The sequence below is a fragment of the Anser anser genome, assembly GCF_964211835.1.
Source record: "Anser anser genome assembly, chromosome: 14".
Lineage (NCBI taxonomy): Eukaryota > Metazoa > Chordata > Aves > Anseriformes > Anatidae > Anser > Anser anser.
In genome coordinates, this window is record NC_139735.1 from 17,663,421 (window position 1) to 17,690,547 (window position 27,127).

At 37.1% G+C, this 27,127-nt stretch overlaps 1 protein-coding gene across 26 annotated transcripts in view; it reads right to left on the reverse strand.

The window, feature by feature from the left end:
* Positions 1-27,127, reverse strand: part of LOC310881738 (uncharacterized protein) — a 796,919-nt gene that overhangs the window by 528,041 nt on the left and 241,751 nt on the right. For 15 of the 26 annotated variants that reach the window (XR_014572527.1, XR_014572537.1, XR_014572538.1 and 12 more), the window contains exons 1-2: positions 15,954-16,929; positions 14,447-14,512 (exon numbers count right to left, since the gene is read on the reverse strand). Coding sequence is in view for 5 of the 26 variants with exons in the window: in XM_083799376.1 (XP_083655502.1) it covers positions 14,447-14,512; positions 15,954-16,253 (366 nt within the window). In the remaining 21 variants the exon portion in view is untranslated. Of the gene's footprint in view, positions 1-293; positions 8,585-14,446; positions 14,513-15,953; positions 16,930-22,276; positions 24,889-27,127 lie in introns of those variants that run through there. The other 11 variants (XR_014572528.1, XR_014572539.1, XR_014572545.1 and 8 more) reach the window with 4 other exon arrangements.

Consider the following 27,127-nt stretch of genomic DNA (forward strand, 5'->3'; position numbering starts at 1 on the left):
GCAGGTAACAACACAATGGAACACTGAACTCCTGCCTAGCTTATACAGCTGTATGAAAATTAAACGCAGTAAAATTTGTACTGCTTGCTCAGGAAAAAACTTCTGCATCAGTGAAGAGGAAGCGTTTCATTGCTTATGTATTTATTTTTAAAGAAGAAATAAGTTCTGGGTTTTCTGTTCCTGTTCATGCAGGTGACACCCTGTTGAAAGACATTCAACAACCTCACCTGTGAAGCTCAAGTCACGTTTGATGGAACTCCAATTCTTTGTGTATTTTGCAGCCTCCCCCCCCCGCCCCCTTTTTTTTTTAAGATGTATCTTCTGAAATCACATTTGATTATGCAGGGCATAAATCTGATAAATGTCACAATAGAATTATAAGACTATCTCAAAAAATCATTACAGGACCTATTTTATGATTGGAATAAAAGACTCACTTTAATTACCCCGACTTTGTTTTATGATGCAGAAGTCTAGTCTTTTGTATTCCTTGTTTTGTTCAGCCTGTTTCCTTTACTCTTCACTCAAGAAATATAGGTTCAAATTGGAACAAAACATTATTTCTCAACTGCTGTAGTTAAAAACATTGCACATATTGGGATCGCTTTACTCTTACATTGCTGTTCCTTCAGTCATTTGCTTATCTCCCTTTTGTAATATTGCAATCAACATGCAATATCCTAATGGTCTATTTAAGCAATGACGACTCAGGCACGAGGCTTCCTGGGGATTAATGACCACTTGGGAGAAGCTGATGTCCCAAAATATAGTCTAGGATCATTAACTTCATTTGTTCATTAATCTTTAGGAAATGCTTCATGATGAGGTTGTTACTTCTATTACAGACTGAAGAATTAGATGTATAGATATTTTAAGTTTCTCATATTTCAGTTGGCAAATGTCAGACATTTCTAGAGGACTTAATGATCCATACTACTCTTCAAATTGTGTTTCAAGATTGTGTTGTTTGTAATCTGGGATTTTAAACTAGGAAGCGTAAAATCTTGTATTATTAAAACTTCAAGATGAAAAAAATTCAAAACCTGAAAACGATAAAGCTGTTGTGACTGACTACTTAAGTAGCACCACAGAAGTACACACGGATGCGCATTTGGCCAGAGAGACTGTTACTAATGACAGAGACACGATTTACTGCTGGCACTGTACAGAGTACAGAAATTGAGAGAGGATATAGAGTCTTCTCATCGGTCCTAACCCTCACCTTCATATGAGAGCTTAGTGAAGTCAATTGCTTATTTCCAAGGGCCTCATGAGTGTCAACTTGATCACAGAATCAACTTATTTACACTCGATTTTTGAGTTTCAATCTGATTTTACAAGTTATGATACAGAATGTATCTCCTTGCACAGGCGAAGCTAGTGAGAACAAGGGTAGTTTCATCACCCCCATTTGGAAAAAAGTGGTTATTTCAGTTTTTCAGAATAAGATTCCAGAAAACCCACTCCAAGATCAAGTTAGAAATTACAAAATGCTTGTACTGCATTGGACAGGAAACATCCAAACTTCCTGCTGAAAAGAAATTCCAAAATGTAATTTTAAACAACTCAGATGGTGTTTTTTTGTTTGTTTGTTTCTTGTTTTTGGTTTTTAACTAACACGAATGACTATCATAATAGTTAGAAAGCCAACAATCCTGGTTCAGTTTTTAGCCACACAATTCAGAGTTTAAAAGCCCATTTCTAAGTCTAAACCTAAGTCAATACTTATCAGAGCTGGCTGTGAAGACCAAAAGCTTGAAACTGTAAATTACTGCCTCACACTGAGGGTCTCAGGGTGGGGCTTCTGCGCCGTACAATATTTTTCATGATGAACTCTAGGGAGTGAAGGAAGTTGGATGAATCTTCTATGTGAGCAGATTTACTGATAGAGAGGCATTTCTAAAGAACACGCTCAATATTAAAACTGAAAAAAAAATCAGCAGCAGTATCAATAACTTTGATATTAAACTTTCATATAAAAACCCTGTTTTGACAATTAAGTAAACAAACATCAGTGATGAGAAGCTATTCTGCTAGCTATCTGGGCATCCACGTGGTTCAGTCTGAAAAACAAAGACAGACACTGAAAATAAGTAGACTCTTTCTCCAAAAGCGAGTGGATTTTTTTGATATGACATTAAATGAGAATAACATTCTAGAAGAGCCTGCTTTATCCTCATAGCACCAAATAATTACAACTAAAAGGAGGATATTTTCTTTGTATCAGGCTTCTACTGTAACTGCTAAATCACCCTCTTTCTCAAACAAATATGAAAAAGAATAGCATTATTTTACACAAGAGAACATAAAGGGAAGATAAGCTCCATGTAATCAATATGGTCACAACACTGCTGCCAGTTTCTTTGCTTTCTTTTGTTCTTGTGTCAGACACCTTATGACACGCTAACAATAATCTTGGTTAGCAAGTGGGAGAGAAAATCCCTTACTCAGCTCTGCGTACATTACTGTGTAACATAACCTCTTGGTAGAAGAGGAAAAATTAAGACTAGAATTTTCAGCGGAGATTTTGGAAGTTTGGTGACAGAACTCCATAAAGATTAGACAGGTGGTTATTTCTGTACATCTCTGTGAACACGCCACCACCACTGCCTCCCACTGATGTCTTATATACATTTGCCAGCTTGCATAAGGAGCATGCCCCTGCTTCTTAGCCATAGCACGTCAATTGGAGTGATTAGCAGAGACTTCCAGGGGTGCTTGGCAATCCTAGATTGCACAGCAAACACTGTGCTGTGAAGTTCAGAAGACTCCAACTAGTATGTGTTTTGTAGTTTGCTGCAGATCTTGAACTGCTTACTTGAATTTAAGTGAACTTTACAGGATGTTACTGAGAGCACTATAAAACACCAGGATTGCTTGGATCTTAGCCTACTAATGCTAGCTGGTCCCTCAATCTCAACACTTCTACAATTGCCTAACATCTAGGTACAGCATTAACAAAGACTGCACACTTGAAATATTCTTCTTAACTAATAAAACAAAGTAAATTAGCAAGGTATAATAATTAGCTCTAGCCTTACTCAAGGTAAGAAAAGGCAATGAAAAGCTATTATTTCAAATGGGGAAAATCGAACAGGTGATTCTATAGCACATCAGATGACATCATTACTCTCTCCAGATAAACGTCTAAATGTCTTCCACATTAATGAGCCACAAAATAAAAACATTTCTCTTGGCTCTGTGGAAAGATCAATATGGAGAAAAGATGCTGTACAAGTCCTTTGTTTCATTTTTGGAGAGCCAGTCAATTGGCTTCGAAGAATTAAGGTCAAATAACAGCAAAGAATCCCGCCATAAGCTTCAAAAGGGCCACAGACACTGCTAAGTACATTGTTGGTAGTGGGCACTTTTCAGGCAAACTCTTTTGGACATGTAATGCTAGAAATCAGAGAAAGAGATAACAATTCCAAATCTTTTTTTCCCTCTTTTTTTAAGGTGTGCCTTCTCTAAGAACCTTACTTGAAGCTAGCACTTTTCAAAAGAAAGTCATTTTGATTGTAATGATCAAAGTCAATATATTAATATTCCGGAGCTGTTAAGAGTATCTCGGCACTTCACAACTGTAGTGGTACAGTCTTGGGAAAAAATGGCTTAGGTAAATTACTGCAAACATCGTTTTCCCAAACACAAGGCGCATATCTCAAGTTAATAATATTTCCATTGGTGTAGATGGGATTCTGCCCTAATAAATAATTGATGCAAAAAGGAAACAAATAAATAAATGACCACGAAAGACACCACTGAGTTGACCTGAGATGGATATGGAACCTGTGATGGTAAGACGTGAGGGTCTGTACTGGCAAGGTGATTTGACTATAGAACATAACAGAAAAAGGCCACCCTACAGCTGCAGAACAATCAAGAAAAGTTGGGATGCATTATGTGCTTGTTCGTATCATCAGAAATCAACAAAAGATGAAAATGTTTTTCTGTCCATTTTCTTTCTTTTGTAGCCCTTCAAAACTAGAAAAACTAAAAAACAATTTTGAAAAACCCTCAGGTGATTTATAGGTTCTATACACACAGTCCCTGATAATTTCTGTCCTGAAATGGTTAAAATGCATACACAGCAAGTCAATGCTCAGCAAAAACAATGGGATTATTCAACCAGCTAGCCCTCAAATAGTTTCAGTTTGCAACCAACTGCCCCTGGGGAACCTGATAAAATTTGCCACTGCCTTCACTTAGTGTCCATCCAAAAATATCTCACTCTTTCTTTCTTTGCCTTACGGACTCACTGAGCAGAAGCAAATGAGAGCCTGCTGCTAACCTTTTTGGTATGCTCAAAAGAAAGAGAGATGCTGCAACACAACTCGCATCCAGGTGCAGGCTCAACGGTATCAATAACATTAGATATGTATGATTTTTCAATTTTCTGATAATGAAAGACAATCAGCTACTAAAGAGTAGTTTAAAATCAGACTGAAAATTTTGTCATTTAATCAAATAAAACAACATTCAGAAAACGTGAGGATAATTCATTGTAATTATTATTTTTTAAATTGAAATAGGCACAGTTCATACTGCTTATCTGAAATGATGTTTTATATCCTCTCTCAGGCACTCTAAGCAGAAAATAACTCAGCTACAAAAAAGGTTTATTGTTAAACTATAATGGTTGTTCTTTGTACTAATCTACTCCCATTTGCTTTTTCCAAGTGCAATAATACTTTTGATTTCAAGGGTCACATTCAAATGCCACCATCCCAAGGACTAAGTGGAGAAAATTTAAGCACAAGCCAACATCTCACTGGGATAAGCAGAACCTTCTGTAAAGTAAACAGGGCCCTGGTGGCTTATCAGTCATTGGTGTGTTCAGCTCCCTAAACTAAGAGAATTGAGGGGATTAGTTAGAGGAGAAATGAAATGTACCTAATTAATTCCCCAGATCCCTGTAGATTATATGGCATGTTTGCAACAGCAGGAAATTGTGACTGAAATTAAAAACACATACCTACAGCAGTGATACTGAAAAATGAAGCCTTTCTTCCTGTTACTGCAATATCATTGGTATATTAAGAAGAGCTATTGCCCTTTAGAATTTTTCATTGTTTTATAAAATATTTCCTATACTTTTTTTTTTTTTTTTAAACAGAGCAGAGAATTCTTGGTCTCTAGCAGGCAGAAGAGAAAAGTAATGTTGGGAAACGTTGGCATGGTGGCATGAAGCTGCAACAGGGGAGGTTCAGGCTGGATGTTAGGAAAAGGTTCTTCAACTGGGGATATTCTATGATTCTATGTAAAAGACATTATTTATCCTTGTAGATCTGTAATACATAAGGCTTTGTACTCTTTATCCCCTCTCCCCCATCCTGCATCCTGTGTTTTTCTGTGAGTCTGATATATAAAACTTCAACACAGTAAGAATACTTCCAGTGTCAGAGATAGAAACTTGGAAAAACTAAAATCCAGATAGTCTTCTACATTTCCCTAATAAAGAACAGAAGAAAAGTCGAATCAAACTGGACAAGTCAGTAGAAGTCTGAATTGGTGAAATTCTGACATGAATTTTATATTTTATTTCCTCATTCTATCCCAATTTGGAAGAAGTGACTTAGTTGCCTCTACATACTCTCAGGTCGTAAGAGAGAGGAAAACTATGTGCTGTTTTTGGATCACATTGCAAAACTTTTCAAAAATTGTCTTCAGGAAAATATTATATAAAGATCTCTCTCTAAGTTCATGTAATATATTCAGAGTTCTATTACTATACACCTTTTCAAACCACATAAAACTGAAATTAATATTTGCATTTTTACAGCTCTAGTCATCTTATAGGAACGTTTACCAGGTGCTTCTGCCTGTGTCCTGACTATAGCTTTTTTCAGGCTTTTCATTAATAGATAACTTCCCTTGTTCTTCCATTTTTCTTTTCTGGTCCTCTTACATGCCCTCATCCGTGGAATTGAAGAGCCACAAGGGATGAAGGTTATTTTTCTGTGGGACCCCTGTATAATAACATTGCCAGGACATTGCCACTATGTAGAAAGCTTAAAAAGGAGAATTTCAAATAAAGGGTTCATTAACAGCAAAAGAGGAACTTCTCCACTCTTCTCATCAACATACTATGTGAAGACATGGAGAAAGAATGAATGTAAAAAATTCTGCAAAACATTAAGAGAAATCGTCATAGACAGACAGGAAATCAAGTGCTTTTTGATCTGTTCTGTAAACAAGGAAGGCAGTTTGAATTGGCCACAGAGAAGGACAGACAGGAATTCAAGAAAACCAGTGTTATGTGAAAATCACTCAACTGCATCAGTTCCCATAGGAAAAAATGATTCTATTTGCAACCCATCAATCATTTGGCATAATAATGGAAGTAAATACATCATAATGGAAGGCTGCCACAGGATCAATGTCTTCTACTCTGGAAATAAACATTTTGGGATGGCTCCAGTATTTATTTTCCATAAAACAGATAATTATAAAATAAATAATTGGTTTTACTATGGCATTTATGTGGCAGCAGGAAACCATTACTGGGTGACATTTTATTTCAACAACATTATCTCTAAAGAACAAAAAATTTAAAAGGCTGAATACTTGTGGATCTGTCTGGCACACATTCTGCTCATTTAACTAAGAGCCACTGATTGACTACTTATAATGCTGTTTTAAGGGAAATGAAAAGACAATAACTAAATAATACTCAGTTATCATCTGCAGACTTCTAGGCTTTTGATATTTTAGGATGTTATACAGCAACTACACGCTTATTTAAAAGGTCTAAGAATTTGAAATAAATAAACTACCTATAATTTGCACTACAACTAAGGCTTGCTGTAAGGTAGAAAGTTAGTCCTTGAGACTTTGTTTTTTAATAAGTATGAATGATGATGAGATTACTATTGTCAACAGAACAAACAAATATACAAAACACCCATACCACTGAAAATCCTGTCCTCCTATGTTTCCTTTCATTAGTAAAATTCATCAGTTTCAACTAATTTTCTTCATTTCTGAGACATGCAGAATTATCTTGCTGTTTTTTCCCTATTTTCACACCTGAATAAACTATAGTTTTATTAATTGAAAACTGTCAAATGGTATCAGATTTCATGCGCTACTGAGAAGCTCCAAAAGATGGTAATTCTGTTCTAATTTACAACTTGATTCAAATTAAACGGGAACTCAACACATCTCAGAACAAACTCAGAAAACTGGTTCAACAAACTCAGTAAAGCGGCATAGCCTGTAGATCAAGAAGGGAAGGAATGAGTGGTCCAGCCTGTAGTGACCTCTCTCCAGTGGTAGTCAGAACCCATAAAAGATAGGTCCTTTGTGACAGGCGGAGTTATCAGTCAAATTCCTCAGAAACTTGACCCTCAGCTTTGGTTTTCTCCAGTTTGGGGCAGGAGTCTGGGTTCTGTGCTGTGATTCAGGTCTTGACAGGTAATAAAGCCTTTCAGTTCACCTTCAGTTCAGTCATTTTGAGTTAGTACTGTTCATTTAACAAGACAGACCAGCAACTTCATACACCTTTATATCTTTTCAATTAACTGCTTTCAGAAATTTATTTAAGCATCTGCTTAGCTCTTACACAGCACCTGAAGACATATCAGGTTGAGTCAACGATCTACTGGTAATCTGCATAATAATTTAACAGTGCAAATGTTTCTAAAGGGAAATATATGTGGTATGAGCAAAGTAATATGCAAATTTTGTTTTTATAGTGATTTAGCCCTGCCATAATATCTTATGCCATTATACAAGCATTAAGCCATGTCATTGCTGACAAAAGCAGACAGGAACTGGACCAGATATCCTGCAGCCTCAGCCTGAATGTATGGATGCCTTAGGGGCACACTACCTATTAATTTAAAATTCTGAAACTAATTATGTATGTCAGGGTGACCTCTTTCTAATCTACATTCATCACAGAACCTTCTGTCTCAGTTGTTCCCATAATAAAATAGCTGTTGATAGACTTATATAATTGACTGTATCTGAAGCAGACTCATACCATGGTGCTACATTCAAATTGTATGTAATCCCAGCTGAATAAAGATAAGCAAAAATAATCCAACTATCTCAACTAATTAACTTCTAAGGTTTCACAGCAACATTCCAAAATATATTACTCACAATCTAAAAAATAAATGAAAGTGCACTGTATAGAAATCACATTCATTGCAGAGTTACAAAGAAATTATTTGCAACATTTCAAGGTGCATGTAGCATAATATATTAAATTCTATTTATTTACCCAATGCACAGTTTGTCATGTTAGATGCACATAAATGATATGTGCACCTAAGGCAAGACCCCCATATCTAACACCGGAATTTTCAGAAGTGCCTAGAAGAAATAAGTACCTAATTCTCATTGGATTCTAAAGCAAATGGAGAAGAAAATCCCAGTTATCACTTTAATAACAGGAATATTTTGTTAGAGTATGCATTTTCCACTGGTTCTCTACCCCCGTAACAATGAAACACACAGAAAAAAAATGAGCTGCCAGCAAGCTGTTGCCTTCTCTAGCCTACCTTGGAGAACTCCTTGGAGCTGCTCTTAATCACATTAGTTTAAGAGGGCAGGCACAGAGCTTTAAAAAGCACGACTGGAAAAACAACAACAACAACAACAACTTTACTATATTGCATGTATAACAATGAGATAAAATAGAAAGACTCTCATTAAATGGAGATTTATCCTTGAGGTATCCTAGTCCAGAGAGCACAAATGCTCTAAGGAGACCTCAAAGCTGCAATATAGACTAAGGTACAGAATGCAATAAGCAATCAGCAAAGCAAATTTTATAATAATATAAGGAGACATGACAGATGCATCTTTTCTGAGACATATTGAATTCCTAGTGTTTCGGAACAAAGAGTTTAGTGACAGAAGAATTCATCTGCTTTTCCACTTAGAATGCGTAGGTACAGCTACATTACAGAAAAGTGGAATAACGCATTGAAATATGTGAATGAAATTCACCTTATAAGCCAAAACTATGTTTATACTTGGTAATGAATATTAAATTCAGCTGCAAAGAGTGCATTAGATGTCTTAAAAATCATAAAAGCAGTTTGTATGAATGACTTGCCAGGAAGAGAGGAGGGGAAGAGTGCATTAACTGATCTGTGTGGTATTATACCCTAAGTATTTGATCTCATCAGTTTAAAACATTAGTATTAGTGGTAAATAGGTCAACATGAATTCCTGTGATAAAGCTCTAAGCTAGAACTGTAAAACAGCTACACACGTAAACCAAAGCAAAGCTTTCTCACTTCCATGTGTATCTAATTCATCAAATCAATTATACTCTGCAGTAACATTCCTCAGTTTCTCCCCTATTTATAGCCTAATTTTCCCTAATATTCATTTGTTCTAATAATTAAACATCCACATTTATTGCTTCACTGAAATGTGCTCATTTGCACTGGGGAGTGCTCCATTAGACCTCAACGTCTCCAGAAATAATGGGCACCCCATTTTTTCAAGGCTTCATGTTTTTCTTCTACAGACACTTGTGAAGAGACAGATGTTATTCGGCTCAACAAAAAAGTACCTGCTGGCAATTCTACTGCATCAATACTTTCTGACTAAGGTTAATTTGCATACAGTTTAGATGCATATTTTGCCTAATTGTATTGTCAGTCATGCGAACTTGACTGAACGCAAAGACAAGACCCTGTGCCAATACTATTAAATGGCACTAGTGAATTTGGGTTTACATAATAAACCCTATTTAGTTTCAGAAAAAATAAAAGTCAACTTACACTCTGCCCCAAAGACTAGTATTATGTACTCCCTAAAAGACGCTTCTCTGGAAAAGTCACTATTGATATCTTATACTTAGCAGCCTCGCAGACAAACAAAAACATACCCTATCAGAAAAAGATCACAGAATGCCAAGTGCAACTATAATTGAGCAAATAATTCTTCAGAAGACCAGTCAGCTTATCAAACACTTTGTAGTTTTTTTCTTTATGTTCATAATGTAACTTCCACAGAAGATGGCATTTCTTCGTGAGATTGCAGTGCTTCAGTTATTTTTAAACTTCCTATCCTGCAAACGCACACTTTTCTCAAGTCCAAATTTAAACTTTTCTTTGTCTGCATGCTTGTGGGTTTCTTTTTCAAGCTTTTGTTTTGACCCCTGGAATGTTTTCAACACGGCAAAGTTCTACACAATACTCATTCTAGTGCTTTTCACCACTGCTGTATCAGCAACAATTCCCAATTACATGAAGTTTTCCAATTAACAGACCAAATTCTTACTTCTTTCATTGACAAAAAAATCTAAGAAAAAGTGCAAACCAGTTACACGTATTTGGGTAGGATTTTTTTGAAGAAATGGCTAAAGGACAAAAACACTCAAATCCCACAGACCTTTAAGAGACCTGAAGATCTCTTAAAGAAAAGAGCTGAAGCATCTTTCTCGTATTACAGAGCTAAGCTAGGAAAGAAGCTGAAATTCCAAATTGCCATGGATGTACAAGTCAAAATAGACATACCAGTCCTCTGTTTATCCTTTGGACATTAACGTATTTACTGAAAAGCAGATAGCTCTCAAATTTTTTCCTAACATACCAGACAAGTTCTAGTACATAAATAATCTTTCCAGAACATCAATGGGTTGGTTCACTTCTTGCTAATACAATACAACAGCTTCTAATAAAGAAATTACTGTTAACACAAATAAAAATGTCATCAGCACACAATAGTTTTACTTTATTAACAACCTGCCTCTACACTAGCAGTTCCAGTGTAATTTAAGTGATGTCCCCATTAGAGTGGTGAATTGTGTTTTCATTAATACAGGAAGAAAGCCATCAATACAAAAATTGTTTACTCTGAATCACATTAGGTAATGCACTTATATTATCTGGGGGCTGTTTTTAACCCAGATACTGAGCAAGCTGAGAAGCAGCAGCTTCCAGAGGCATCATCATCGCAGTGTTCCCCCAGTGGCTTATACCATCCTTGTATCAGGAGCTTGGAATCACTTTTAACACTACAGAAAAAAAACACACAATATTTTCCAGGAATTATCTCTATTTTAAATGCACAGTGTTCCATTTAGGAGACCCCAAAGAGTACCTACCAATTCTCATAGGTAAAAGATGACTCGTAATAGATGTAGGTACAAAAATCACCCTGAAACTCGCTAGAATTTGAGGGCCTGAGTGATCTGAATGCGGTTTTTTTTGCATCCTGTCTGGCCTTTTTTAATATAAACATGTCAAATATCTGTGCTCAGCTCAGCATTCAATGGCAGGCACATACTGGCAAACCCCAAAGTCTCTCCCTTACCAGTAATTAACTTCCAGTTCTCATCTCCACCTTAAAGCAATACTCTTCTCCAGACATGCTGCAGCATAAGTCTACCACGGCATACGTCTCTCCTCTGTAATCCTCTTCTAAAAGCAATCCCTCATTCCTTGTGTAACTATAGTCCAACTATTTTGTGGCTGTGTAATGTGAATACATGGAAGTAACAGAACCAAACAAGAACATGTCTTCAGCTCAGAGTATCTGCATATCCTCTCAGCCCATCTAAGTATATACTAGGCTAGGCAACATGTCTCAATCAGCAACCTTAATTTGTGTTTTAAACAGAATTCTTTTATCAACCCACTTCAGAACATGAGATGACATCCATGCTGACAAGAATCTTCTCCCCAAACTGTCACCGCCATTGACAAAAGAGCACAGTAAGTCAGAAATTTTCTAAGCACAGTGGATGTCAGCCATTTGCATTAGATTTGGATTTTAAGTTTTTGTTGGAGAGGAGAGAGGATAATTGTTCTCATTAAGAAGTTGAAGAAACTAAGTATCTTTGCAGAACTTCTCTGTACAACCTGATGTGTTGTGATCAGAATTCACTGTTGAATCTAAATGTATGTATCCTAGGACTTAATCCTAATGTATAAAATAAGACTTCTAGGACCAAATCTTAAGGGGATGCAGAAGTGGTTGCAAAGTTGTTATCAATCCCTTCAATTATCCCACTCCTGATAACTCAGACAGCCACAACCATTATTACAAAACTGCTTTTCAAACTGTCATAAGAACTTCAACAGCTCTTAAATTTTCTATAGCACCAGTCCATAGCATTTGCACTTCTTCCATTGTGAATTTTTCTTTTACTATTAGAAACTAAGTAGCTATATACCTTCCTACTTCTCCATTAGGAAGTGACTGATAATTCCTGAAGTAATTATCTATTAATTATTAACAAAAACTAATAAAATAAGGATTTTCTCTTTTCCTCAAAATTGATAGAATTTAGAAGTTTTTACAGAAATTTTAAAAAGTTCTTGCAAGTGAGAGTCTTGTGATCTCCTACAGAAAAAGATCAGGTTGTCCCTACCAGTTTATTTCAGTGTCAAAGGAAAGGCTTTTGCATGTCCATTTGTATCAGGTATAATACTAGGTTCATCATGGAAAATCCTACAGCCTTACAGAACACAACAGCTTTATCTATGAGGCATGTGACTGGCCCAATGCCATCATTAACTTACAAATCCCACAGTACGTACAATGCCATGCCCAATGCATAGGTAACATTTTTTCACAGAAGACTGGGGACTGATGTTTACAGTTTTGCTCAGTTTCAACTATTTGGATAAAACCAATCTTTCTGATTATCAGCCTCCCCTCATTTTTGTTTTTTCATTTATTTGGTATCAGTCAAAATAGTATCATGCTCGTACAGGTCATACTGTTCCAAGAATGAAGTGATGGGAAAAAGCACATCACTACTGATGTTGAAATACATCCGCTAGTTTTATGCTAAGAAGCTTCAGAAGTAATTGTAAGTTTCAGAGTGATTACCTCACAATAAATACATGCAAAGGTCTGTTTTACTACTGTAGTTTCTTAATTTCTGCTTGACTTTGCAACTCTAACATTGTATCTAACAATATATCTATCATACTTTACAGTGTATGAGATGACACCAATAAGATCAGCTTTCACATCTTACAATGCTAGCACTAAAAATTCAAAAAACATTTGTATCGCTAATAAATATGTTATGCAGAAGATTTAGTATGGTGTAGGCAACTTGTAAACTAATAAATTATACAGCACAATGTACTTCTTTAAAGTTTTATTTTCTGCTGTAGGGTCTGGTGTAAGAGCTAGTTGGAAACAAAGTATATTTTATCAAATTTTCCCTTCTTCCAAGACAGAGAGAGTAGTTAAAAAATAATTTCTTGATATAATTTGAAATGGTTCAAGTAGACATGTATGGCAACTGGTAGTAGATTTTTATTTTTAATTTTATTTTTAAGACTCTCCAAATTATGTATTTTTCCTTGTAATCCATTATTTGTGATTCTGGGTAGACCACGCTATAAATGTAGCAATAACACACAACTGGCATAGCCTGCTCACACAATATGAGGCAGGTAGGAACACGGGAAAATAGGGCACTAGAGCCTATCAATGTACAGCTGTCAAGTCTTTTATTCATCTCAACGTTTGGTGGTTTCTGGACAAATTCACTATGGTTGAAATCCCACTGCAGAAGTAAAGCTTTCAAGGTGAAATAGTTTTTCATTTTCATTATCATGAAAGAAAAGAAATGTGCGCGGTACCAGAATGCCACAGCAATAGGTTAAGATTGGCAATTTTGTGACATTTTTATGTGTAAATAGAATAATGTTTATCGCTGTCTCTTCCTTTCCTCTGAACCCCAACTTTCTCCTTTGCTTTCTCTGCACTCTTCCAACAGAAGATATAAAATAAACAAGAAATGTTGCCCTAAAAAGAAGTGCTTTTGAGGCATTATTCACATCACTGCCTTCTCTAGAAATGAAAAACTTTCACTTTGTCTCATGTGCTTTATGAAAAAAGGCAGAAAATGGTGAAATAACCTTATTACTACCTATTAAACATAACCTTATTTTTACGTATCAAAGAGCCAAATTGCATCATTGTGTCTAGTGCAAATCATCTCTCCTCTGGAGCCCTCTGTCCTTATGTCACAAGGCTTCCCAGGTCTGCTTTACCAAACATGAATAGAAGAAGCTCATTCTTCACAGAAGCAGTAAAGCAGGGGCTCTAGCTGCCAAAACCCTACAACCTTTACATTCCTGATTAACATACCCTGCAACATACGTTTTATGACTGTACCTACCTATCAGGTTTCCGCACTGCTGCAAAGAAACTAAAACAAAACAAAACAAACAGCCCCAGTACTAACCAGAACAAACCAGTAAGATTTCACAGAATCTTTCCTAATGCCTCAACTGAGAACTAGCATTAGATATTACAGAAAGCTCCCGCAGATTTTGTTGTACTGAAATCATGAACAGAAGATCTACTACAGCTATGGGAAGCACTTGCACTGTTCAGTACATTTTTTTTAGTACAAACACCAAGCTTCCCAGGAGAAGCCTGTATTAGGCTACATTAAGAGAGAATACAAAATCAGGCAGAAGAATTATAAAGGCATTTGTTTTCTTACCTTATCTCTGAAGCAAGAGGAAGGTCTTTTTAAGCTCCTGAAGAAGTTAGGACACAAGTGCTTCTTCTGAAAGAGAAGCAAGTGACTTTTTACAAAACTAAATAAACCAAGTTTTAACCCTTTCTTTTCTTTTATAGCCCAAGAACTGGTCATCCTAAAATACCTCCATGGTGAATTTAGTACATTTTTCTGGGTTTAGTTTTTATTTGACAAAATATTTTCTTTTGTTGTTTTGTGTTTAAGCAGATGTACCTCTGCTTTGTGGGCATAAGGAGGTAAGGTTCAGGCAATGGTTTCTGTATGTGTTCTCTGTGTTCATAGCTTTACTGGACCTGTTTTCAAGTATTTGTTTTTCAGCTCATCCTAGTTAATTTGGCCAAACCATACTGGTTCTACCTCTTTTGTGGAGAACCGAGACATATAAAATACATCTGGGTAAAATTCATGCATCACCACTCATACTTGCCCACAAATGATTACAAGCATTCGCACAAAAACTGGTAAGTCCCAATATTTAAATAGCCAAACATGAAAGCACTTATCACTAAACGTACAGAAAATATAGTACCTTAAGCAACAAATATTTCTACAGGTCCTTCTTGCAAAGTACATGTGAGCACAGAAGAAACTACAGAAAGCCCTTGAAAAATGGGGTTGTGTTACTTGAAAACAACAAGATACAGACATGGAGGGCTAGGGGGAGGTCAATGGGAGGAGAGTCTGGGGAGCCAACTTCAAACCCTCTATTAGTGATCATAGATGAATTTATGAATCATTATGCCAGAACTCCTAACTCAGCCTTACAAGAGATTATATTCAAAACCTAGTTGTTGGTAGCTTCTACTCTCTGCAAGAGGGAACGAGTAAGGTTTGAGGAATGGAGTGAGTTGGGATATGCAGCTAATAAGATGCCCAAAGAATATACTATCAGAGACTGTGATGATCAGTGCCAGTTGATCTCAGGGTCCCTATTTCATTTAGCAGTAAATAGGTGTTTATTTAGCAGTACAGCATCTGGCCTGGGGGATCTGACCAGTGGCCACCAGAAGCCACCCTGGCCATCTGTGCAGTCAGCCAGAAGCATGTGGACTTTGCAGATACAGAAAAGCAAGGCTGGGACCGTGCAACAACTGGAAAGTGGCTTGTGACAGAGCTGGTGCCACCTACCAAATCATGACAAGGCTTCAGGCCACAAGAAACATCCCCTCTCCTCTGCCAACATGCAGCCACAGCTGGCATGGCAGAACTGTGACCCTCCTCTCCTGCTTCCTCCCCAGGCATCACAGCAGCTATAGTATCCATCCTTACTACCTCATCTAAATTATAATAAATTATTAAGTACACTTAGCACTCTACTGAATATTTTGCAGAAAATTTTAGCATTTCCCATAACTTTCTGGGCCACAGTTACATGAAATACCGTTTCGCACCACAGCAGCCGGCAGCAGCTCCTGCTCTCCGCAGCCACAAGGCCTCCCCCCTTTCCCAGCCGGCAGCCGCCTCTCACCGCCATTTCCCTCAGGATAAGGCTGTATTTCAGCCACTGCAGGAACAGGCAGGCACGGCCCAACCCCGGGATGTTTCTCAAAGTCTGGAGACTTGCCGCCCTGACGGAGGACATTAATTGTCCCACTCCTAGCCAGAGCAGCCGCTCCCCCGGCCTCCCCCAGCAGCAGGCCGCCCCTCGTTGCCTCCACACAGCAGGCAGAGGCTGTGGGGGCAGCGTGGCCCAGGGGGACAGCAGTGCGGGGGCAAGGGGAAGGGGACTGGCTTCTCTAAGGAAAGCCTCGCTCCAGCCCAGAGCCATCAAATACACCTCACACCTGGGGAGGTGGGGGCTGAGGACTGGAAGGAGTAAAGATTTGATTGGAACCTGCCTATTTAGGTCATTTTACTAAAACTCAGCAGCATGATTTTTTTTCTGACTTTAACATGTCCCAATTCATTTTTCCACATTCTCGTCATTGGAGAGATTTGGCATCTCCCTGTATGTGAGAGAGGGAAAGACAGCAATCGGTGTAGGTCTGTACCAGCCTGAACACAGGGCCCATGCATAGAAATATCCTCTTCAAAATAGTGCCTCTTCAAATAGCTGGGAACACATTAAGCGTTTGAAATACTCACTTAAGTGGCAGTGAAAACACTGCCCTGGTGCCCCAGACATTATATTTTTTGGCTGTAATCAATGCTTTCTAGCACCCAAATGTTTATTGCTATACAGAAGGGAGGGAGGCCAAAAGAGGGGAAAAAAAAAAAAAAAAGGAAGAAAAAAAAAAAAGATGAATCTACATCATTCCCATTCAATACTGAGAGCCCTTGGACATCACCACACTATAACGTTAATGGCTGGAGATGAATTGCTTGATGTTGCCATTAAATTGTGGACTGCGCTTCATTTATCTATGAAAAGGAAAACACTTGGAATGGCAAAATATTGTGTCTTGGAGATACAACAACCAACCCCTGTCCCTAGGAAAGCTCATCTCATACCTCTTGGATACATGGTAAAGGGAGAGCCTGAAACATCTGCTGCAGGATAGGTTTCAGAGAAATCTAATTAACGCCATGTCCAGGAATAACAAAAGCAGATGCATCCTAGACAAAGTCACTGACAAGAGATCACTTGTTGAGCCAACGCAATTTTAGCCTGGGAAGAAAAAAGTTTGGAAAACTCTTTATTGAAAAAACATGTATGTTTTCAATGACAAATTATGGTAAAGGATTAAGTGAATCATATCTCAAAGTAAAACCAAAAATGATGATACATGAGAAAAAGTACCTGTAAGAAGGGTTCCTATCCTGACTTAAACAAAATCTTGCAACTGTGAAGGTCAACGTATTAAAAAATGGCTGAAGACATCCCAGTGAGTAGTCTAGTGCACTGAGGTGGTATGAATATTTTAGAGTCTGCTGATAGCATTGACATTGATTAAAACCCTAATCAAGGCCTCAAAATACTGAGAGCAGATACCAGTGTCTTTTCTGCTTGCATTTAGAGCCAAAGCAAGCTGACATCTACCTTGGAATCTGGATGGTTTCGCTGCTCATGTTGATCATGATAAAATCACATCAATCTACAATAAACTGTTCTGTCACCTAAACAAGAGGGAATGTAGCACTTTTTTTTTTTTTTTTTTTTTTAAATACTGCCATTTTTCAGCTTTGCAGCCTGATTAAATGAAAACAAATTTAGGCTCATTTTTTACTGTTGCATTTATAGCATACCAGCATACCTTTTAAGGTGATTTTTACTTTATTGATTGGCATTGCCCAAATCTATTTCACAGCATCCCCCCAAAGGATTAAAATCACAGAGGGAGATAAGCAAAAAAAAAATCAAGTTCATCATGTTTAGAATCACTTCTCAGTATCTGTGCTGCCTCTCTTCCCAACCATCTTTTGCTGATAGGTTGCAATCACAGAATGACTCTGTAAAGATGCAATGGCAATGAGGTTTGCTCTGAGTGCTGCAATACGTGTCTGAAAGATTAATACTTTGATTAAAAGAACCTAGATTGAATTTTCTGATAGAAAATTGTTCACAAGCTCATATATCCCTTATTCTTTGATCCTAGGTCAGAATTCTTGCTTACTGGGAAACGCTACGTGTAAAGGAGTAAAAGAGAATGGTGGTGCTAAACCTACACCATGCTGAGACTTTTTGTGGTTAAGTGGTAGATGGCAGCACAAAACAAGCTGGCAGGCTCAGGCTTCATCTTCATTTCAGTACCAGTTCACACAACAGCAGTCCTCCTTGATCAGTTCACAGGTCTCCATAAATAACAAGTGATTTCATTGCACTGTCCACTAAATATTTTACTTCTGACAGGTCATGTTTCAGGAATGAAAACAGATATGACACAGATCACAAGTAACACGCTCATTCATTTTGACTTACAATTAAAAAATTGTCACCTCAGAGTTATTAAAGGCATCCAAGGAGGCTGATTTTTTCAGGTCTCCCCCTCACCTTCTCTAGCAGAGGCATGCACTAGAACAATCTTTTGATCACATATTCATGGAGTACTACAGTCTAGTGGATAGAGAGGAAGCTGGCAATGAGGCTTCCTGAATTTTACTTTTAAGCTCAGCCATTGATCTCTTTGTTGCTTTTGGCAAGTCACTTCTTGCGTTAGAGTTGATCTAAGCATAAAATACTGTAAATAATGTAGGTGCGCTGAAGCCTCTTTAATCTCCGTAAATTATTTTGCAGGACTTAGGCAAAACAGATGCCCAAACACCACTGTGATGGGGGAGAGATAAAATCCCAACTCAACTAGAAAACCTAGTACAGTGTTTATTGAGGTTTCAAGGGTCAGTCTTGAAACAAGCATTTTTCAATTATCATTTGCATACTACTTGCATCTCCCTGACTTTTTTCATTAAAATGTTTCCTTCAGTCACTGACAAAGTGACAGATTCTGTTAAGTGCTAATAGTAAGGGCAGCTGGGTTTTTTTCTTTTGTTTTTTTTTTTTGTCTCATGCCTGATTTTCCATCAACTTCAATCTTGCATAGTCCTTTTACATTATGATTTTACATTCACTTTGAACAGACATAAATGAGAATGTGGTTTAAGGTTGTGAAGAAGTAAGCTTTTGATGCAGAAATTTGAATAGTTCTGCAACTGTTATTTAGCTTTCATTTTAGTATCCAGAGATGGGATGATAGGAGACATCCTATCTCCAGCATCCCATAATAGCTACAAATATGCAGGCAGGTGGCTATTTTCAGCTGGTAATTTCTGTGCTGCTTATATGCAACAGCAGTAGAAAAAGAAGAGATTAAGCTATACATCAGCCTCAGAGGGATGCTTCATGCTTGAGAGACAACAAAAAGAAGCCTTCAAGATACTTAATGAAACACAGACATCACTCCAAGTATCAGTAGAATACACAAGGATAGATAAAAGAAGCCAGTATGCTGAAGAGCTCTGAAATGAGGAAAAGAAACTTGGACTTGGCGTCCAAAAACAGACGAAAAAGATATTAAAGTGATGCAGGGTGACATAAAACACAGAAAGTAATGAAAACATAGGGACAACATGGCTAGATTACAGTAATGTAGACTCTTAAGAGAAAACAGATGCATTTTTAAGCAAGAAGTAAATGCTGAGAAGCAAAGATGATAACATTGTGAAATAATCAGGGAGGGGAAAAAATGAGAACTGTAAAACCAAAAAACCTAAAGCATTCTTTTTTCTTTTTTTGATTCACCTCATGTGATACTTCTTCTTTACATCACTCTAATCTTTCCTATCTTTACACCTGCAGCATTTGGCTGGAGTCTCTCAGCATTATGCCCTTTTTCTGTCCCATGCTCTTAAATGTTACATCCGCGAGTACAATTCAGGCTTCATCTGTGATGTCCTCTTACTCTTTTCTATACTCCAGAGCTAACTTTGTTCAGACTAAGAGAGTGAGCTGTATTTGTGACCTCTCCTCCTGGACCTCTATGATGCTACTTCCATGAACTGCCTACATAACTAGGAGAGAGCTCTTGAACACCCTCATTCCTAACATCCTCCCTTATTTCTCCCTTAAAACAAACCATGAAGGTATCTATAATCTCAGCATCCCTACCCTGTACACTCCTTTGGGACTCAGTTTCTTTTTTAACACCAAATCTCTCTACTATCTACTATGCAGAGTATTTCAAACCCTTGCAGAACTCTTCTGCATGACACACAGAATATGTTATTATGCAACCTTTCCCACTAATTTCTGAAAACATCTTTTTCCTGACAGATTTTTGTACATGCCATTTCTTTAGGCACTTCCTCCTCCTCTGTTGCCTCAAACATGAACTGCTTATCTTCATGTTCAAAGCTCTTCTTAGCCTGTGTCTATCTTACTTCGTTCTCACTGAGTATTAAGGAGGTCAATCCCTGCCTCAGGTTAGCCCAAGACCTCACCATCTTTCATCTGTTTGTTACATTTTAAACAAGCACTTTTTCCCCTACTGCTCTCACACTGGGAAGAAGTCCCATAAATATCCACCAAATTATTCCATTATACATCTTCAAACACCTCTCTAAACCACACTGATGCTCACAAAATTCTTCAAGTATAAGCTACTTGTTTTGTAAGACCACAGTCAGCTAATACAGATTCGTATACTCCTGTATGTTTAAATCTCTTGTATCCTCTCACAAACAGAGAGCTTGTAGAGTTGCTTTTTGATCTGTGTTCATACTGTGCTTGGCATATATACGTGAATTTCCAGATGATACTGCCATGTCCACAGTTCCTACGTTCCTTATTGTTAAAAATATAAATGTTACAGTACTTTAGTATTGTATTTAGTATTTCATTATGGCATAAAAAGGCCTATAATAGGTAGAATGAGGTCCTTGTCCATGAAGCCAAGATGTAAATCCTGGACCTTCAGCATCTGGATTTTTACAACAGCTCTGTTTTTGTCAGATTGTGCAAGTGTTTAAAAGAAAAAAAAAAAGTTATACCTGAGTTTATGAGGAAGCACTAATGAATTGTACCACAAAACAGATACTGATTTATAGACTGGCACCCTGAAAGCTTCTTGGAATTACCCATATATGAGTAGACTAACATCCATTGCTAGAAGAAAAAGAATACTTCCTTGCAATTTTGGTATCTTGCATTTTTATAAACCTTTCTCTTCATCAAACAGGAAAGGTGAAGAAACCTATATTGTAATTTGGAGCAGCTAGTTTGTTTGGAGGATTATGTGCTTTTTTGTTGTTGTTTTAATATTAACAGTATATAGGTTTTTTCATTACGATCAAAATTTAGTGTAAATGAATCAACAAAATACTGAAGCTTCCAGTACTTCAGAAGTGCTCAGCAGAATACAGATTCACTCATTTACCAGATTTTGACATATGTTTGATACCTCAAAGTCATATTTCAAAATAAGTGATAACTCTGGAGAAGCTCAGCGTTCTAAGTGAAATCATTATTCTGCAGACTGAACCTAATGCTGAGGTAATGTCGAGTCTGACCTTTTCAAATAAATCTCTCTTAATAAATGTTCCTCTCTACTCTCTGGAACAACAGAAGCCTCTAAGGCAGCAACAGACTAGGAAGGAGGGCAAGATGCAACAGTGAAGCAAGAGGCAACCTGATTTAAAGGTGAAAGGATCTGGACATGACCCTACTGGGCAAAGGGAGGCAGAGAGGCTACATTTTTCATGAGTGCCTAGGGCATCTTGTTTGCAGAGTCTGAACCTCTGGTGAACAGTGTAGTTCCTGTCTTCTATTTTTGAATTTTATCAACCTGATTTTTGTGTCAGAGAGATGAAAGTTACACCGGTTGCTGTACATCAGTTTCCATCAGGGAATTATCAGTACATATACTAGCCGTTCATAATACCACTAGAGGTGCTATTATTTTTACCAGCATCAGTAAGTTTTAATTCCCAGGTATAAAAGAACACTTCTTTTAAAAAGTTCTGTATAAATATAAAATGAAATAATCCCACACAGACCCATTTTCCGTAGGTTGATGTTTCATTTTTCCAATAAATCAGGGATAAAGGATTGCAACAGAAGTGAGACAGAAATGATGCTAATAACCTAACTGAAATGAATATTTGAGAAGAGATTTCCTGAAAGAGGATTAAACAAAGGAGGCATAGCAGGGGAGCCATCCAGAGTCTGCTGGGAAGCACTAAGAATCCACTTAGGGCACTTTGGTGGAGTTCTTAAACAAATTGGGCCACTTACTGAGTCCTGCAAAAGTTCCTTTCAGATATAATAGCCTGTAATGGTTCCTCCTTTGTTAGCCTGAGTATTTCAGACAAAGCAACTCCAGTTAGACACTGGTTCTGATTGGACACCTGTAGAGGTAATAGCATTCAATGACACATCTTCTGAGTGACAGGCCAAATACAAAAGGACTTTTCAATTGCATCTAGGATGAGGTTAAGATACACACACAGAATTACACACAGCAGAAATGCTGACAGAGAAGCACAGCAGAAAATCAACTCGCTCATCGAACTTGAAGCCCAGAATTGTACAGTTAGCCTGAGGTTTCAAAGTGAAGCTGTCTGCTCAGTGCCACACTGCTGTTTCTCCTGGTAGGTCTCCACTATCCAAACACCAGCAGGGCCCCATACTGGTTAGTCAGTTTATACTCTGTATTCAATGAGCTTATACTTCAAAGATAATTCTGGGTTGCTATTCTTTTTCTCCTTCAAACACTGAAAGGATTCTTTAACAGTTTGGAAGCAAGCACACTGAAATGTCTTCTAAAACCCTTCTTGTACGTTTGGTGCGTAGAGGACAGAAACCGACCTACGCTGAGGTAATACTCCTGTTATGCATTCCTAGGTAATGAGTTTTATCTCTCAGGATCAATTTTCCATTAATCACACTCAGTGCACCATCCAACTTTTAAATTAATTTGACCTGTGAACCCAAGGTGTTCTGAGGCTGCTTTTTAAACTACTGGAATGTAATGTCAACATAACACAGAAAAATTATAGCAGCAAGACTTTAATGACCAAACTGATGCTCACTGAAGAATTTTAAGGCAGTAAAGGCAAGCAGAGTAAATTTGGAAGATACTAGAAGAAAAATTTAGGTGCCTTCTGCTGTTCCTAAGTCAGTAAGATAAGCAATCTAAAGCTGCATTTATCAGTATTGTCTGAGGCAAGAAAAGCAAGAGTGCTGTATTATTGATCTGCAAGAAGTTTATTTTTTCTACTTTGCAATGTTAAAGGAATCAATCTCTTAACTAAAGAAAAAATAACAGTATTGATAATCAAAATCATGGCTTTCCTTTTGTAGAACAATGAGTAGGTTGTACTGGTAGTGTAATAACATAAGTGCCAGGTTTGATTGTGTCTTTGACATGCCAACTGGTAGGCTATGATTACTACAAGCAATTCTTAACCGTAAAAGAGAGATCTCCAAAATGGTCAGCAGGACAAGCAGATTATCAGGTATCTGATTAATATCTTATTGTCATGTGTGGCACGGGTATATTTTATTAAACACAGACCAATCATTCACATAATCAAAAGAATGCAAATGAAGTAACTACTCAGTGTCAGCTAAAATTACATTTCTAGGCCCGTATATGTAGGTGAACAAATGAAGGTGCAGTCCTACCTGCTCTGTTTAATTTGGGAACTAGAGGGGTGGTGGTATCTATGTTTTTTTTTGTTTGTTTTGTTTTGTTTGTTTGTTTTTCCCGGCGTGGTTTCTTAATGGTCATTGCTTTGGTTTAAACACAAAAAACTGCTATGCCGAGAAAAAGCTTAATGCAAAAAAAAGCTTAAACTGCTACAATGATAACCTTTGCCAGAATCCAGTATCTTGCTACAGTTAACAAGTATTAAACTCTTCCTATTTATCTAGAAATATACAACGAAAAATACAAGACATTTCCAAAAACCTTTAATTTCTAGTAAGTCACTATCAGAAAACATCAATTAACTTCTCAACTATCAAGGTTTATGGCTATGATATGCAAGTCACAACTATTGTAGGAGTCATACAGAAGTTAAAGATTTGCACCGATGAATTTCAATTTGAAAATACTGAAAATACACTAGTAAATGCATTTTATTCCAACAAAAATGTTATCTCAAGGACATAATCTACCATGTCATTGAAAAAAGAAACGTAAAACAGGACATCCAGGTTAGTCAGCGAAATTAGAAAGCAGAGGCACGCTGATTACTTAATCTCGATGTGCCTTTGAGTGCTTGTTAGTGTTAGGTCAGAGGTTGGACTCGGTCATCTTGGAGGTCTCTTCCAACCCAGATGATTCTGTGATACTTAAGCACTACTTGAGTACAGTAGATTTCTGAGCACAAGGGACTATCCGGAAATATCTGGTATGTCTTTACACCCATAGTAAAGGAGAAAAAACAGGCATTAATATACAGTCAAGAGTAACAAAGCATACTTGGAAGCTCCAAACTGCAAAATCACAACTACTATTTCCTAAACTGGCACTGATCATAACACCAATGCAATTGGCTATTGCACAATTGAGTTCATAGCTTTAGGAAAGCTCACAGAACCCTTACTTTCTCTAGCAGCTCAACAGAATTAAACGTCGTGCCCTGCTATTGTTCCTCTTCCACCTTGGAAAACGGTGCACACACTCACTCCCTTTAGCTACAGTAATGCACTATACCAGGAAAAATATCTGCAGGGCTTATGAAAATTGCAGCTAACACAGGATGCTGCAATACATCTCTCTTGCAAAAAGGGCCACCACGTACATTTGTAAATCATCCTCTTTTATTTCTGAAAGAAAAACCCCAACCTATTACATGTTCTTCTCTTTCCTTCTTTTCTTCCTGAAAAAGACAGGTAGTATGACCATATAACAGATGTTGGATCACATGGCAGGATGCTTCAGTACTACAAGGATGCTTGTCTTCTATCATTGAAGTATAGAGCATGGCCAAGCATGCTATACAGAACAGATGATAATTCTAGCCTGTAATGAGCAAAAATACAGTTTTTCTTTCTAACTGAAGAGCTGAAAAAAATATACAAAAATAGATTTACTTTTGAATGTCGTGTGCAAGAAGGAATTTCTCCTTTTTCAAGTAAATCAGATTTTTACCTCTGTATATCTCTACAGAATCATCATCTCCTGAAGGGTAGCCCATGTCATTACAAGATTCATTCTCAAAGCTCTACTTCTAGAAGTATTTTCAGTCCGTAGTATTTAACTAAACCTCATAAAGTTACTCCAAAGTTTCAGATAGCCCATTTTATTACATGCAGAATGGTCAAAAATAACATTCACTGAAAATGAAATAATATTGCTCTTACAGCAAAGTAGACAAAGATTACTTTTCAGATAACTATGAACTAGTTATTATGATGATTATTAAAAACACATCAGGAAATTCTGACAAACATAGGTAGGCAACCTTTAAATACAAATCTCAGAAAATATCAAGAAGATTCATTCAAAGGTAGAGTTTTAAAAGTAGAGTTTTACATTGTCTCATTATGATAGGGGTTTCTATTAAAAATGCTAAATGCATTAGAAGCACTACAGTAATTTAGCAGCTCTTTTTGTGTATCCATGGCACAGCATGTCTCCACCGAAATGGAAGAGGATATAGCTAACACGACTTTTAACCTCTTCTGTGTGGTTAAAGTTTTGCTTTTAAACCAAGTGGTAAGATTCTTAGTTCGTATGAATATTTGGACACCAAGTGCTTCACTCATAGGAAGAAATAGGTAACAGTTGTTAAGGTTTTTAAGTAACATAGCAGTCACTGAGTCAGGCTCTTCAGTAACATAATTTGATGATAGCTGATTATCTTAGTGGATTTTTACTACTGAAAGGCAATAAAACTGGGCACTATAAACATGTTTTGCTTCAGAATTCACCATAATTGAAGTATTACTCTGAATAATGCATAACTTAGAAACAATTCATTTCAAGCTAAATTTTGCCTTATAAACAGGCAATTGAAATAAAAACACAAAATAGAAAACATAAGGAAACAGTTTGATGAAAACCTGTCTTAAGTGGATCTCATTTGTTATAGCTCCTGAAGATAACCTGTACTCAGGCATACTAAACTGATGGATTTATCTCATTACTTACTAAGACTTAAACAAAAAATAAACAAAACAACAACAACAACAACAAACCATGCCTGCCAGCATAGACAAAATCTATATATTTACTCAAATAGACAAAATTACTGTCTAGTGCCTAAACTGTTATTCCACCCGACATCTTCTTAAAACTAACCACTATAGTGATTAATTCATGTCCTTCTGAGCTACCTGTTCAATTACTGAATCACATTCAGAGCGTGTAAAGATGACGACTTATTTTGCCATTCAGACAACGTGAAGATACTTCATTAGGTCTTCGCCATTCAGTGTCTCTCTCACTTGGACAGTTGAGGGAAATTCAAAGTTTTTATAAAATAATATATGCACTTGGTCACCAGTTTACTATAAAAAGTCCTTCTTAATAATTTCCAGGATCAAAAACTGCTATTGTAGACACTTAAAATGCTTAAATGCTTATTTATGCTTAAATTAACATGCTTATTTATGCTTAAATAAACATGCTTGACTGTTGGAATTTGCTAAGCCAAGTGATACTTGCTACACAGAAGTGCACTACTCAGAAATGTCACATTAAGTTGGTCAAACTTCCAATAATCACATTCAAATATAAACTTACTATTAAACAAAATAAATAATGCAGAGCTCAAGTCCCCTCTGTTTTAGACACTGTCCCTTCATTATATAGTCTCTTTCTGAGGCTTAGTTTAATGAATGTACTGAGTTTTGAATTTACTTCGTACCCTTCTTTTCTGTGCCAAAAAGTACACTTATGTCACAAAGACAGTCAGCAAAATGCCCAACATTTTAATTTTTGGTATGCCAAGAATGAAGGAAAAGGTTAAACACACTATAATGAACTACTTGCCAGCCAATGCCTTATCCCAGAACATTAACCATACTTGAGGAGAAGAAAGGAGTTTGATTCACTTTTTTCAAGGCGTGTCTTTGACTCTTACGCTCAGGAAAACCAGCTAAAAAGTATAGATATTATCTATATTTTTACATTGTCTAGTGCAATGGGACTAGGGCCTCCAAGAAGCTTGCAGTGTAAATAATAGAGTAAATAAAAATGACACATACTTTTGAACTGCAGAAACTCATCAACCATGCTAAAACATACATCACATACA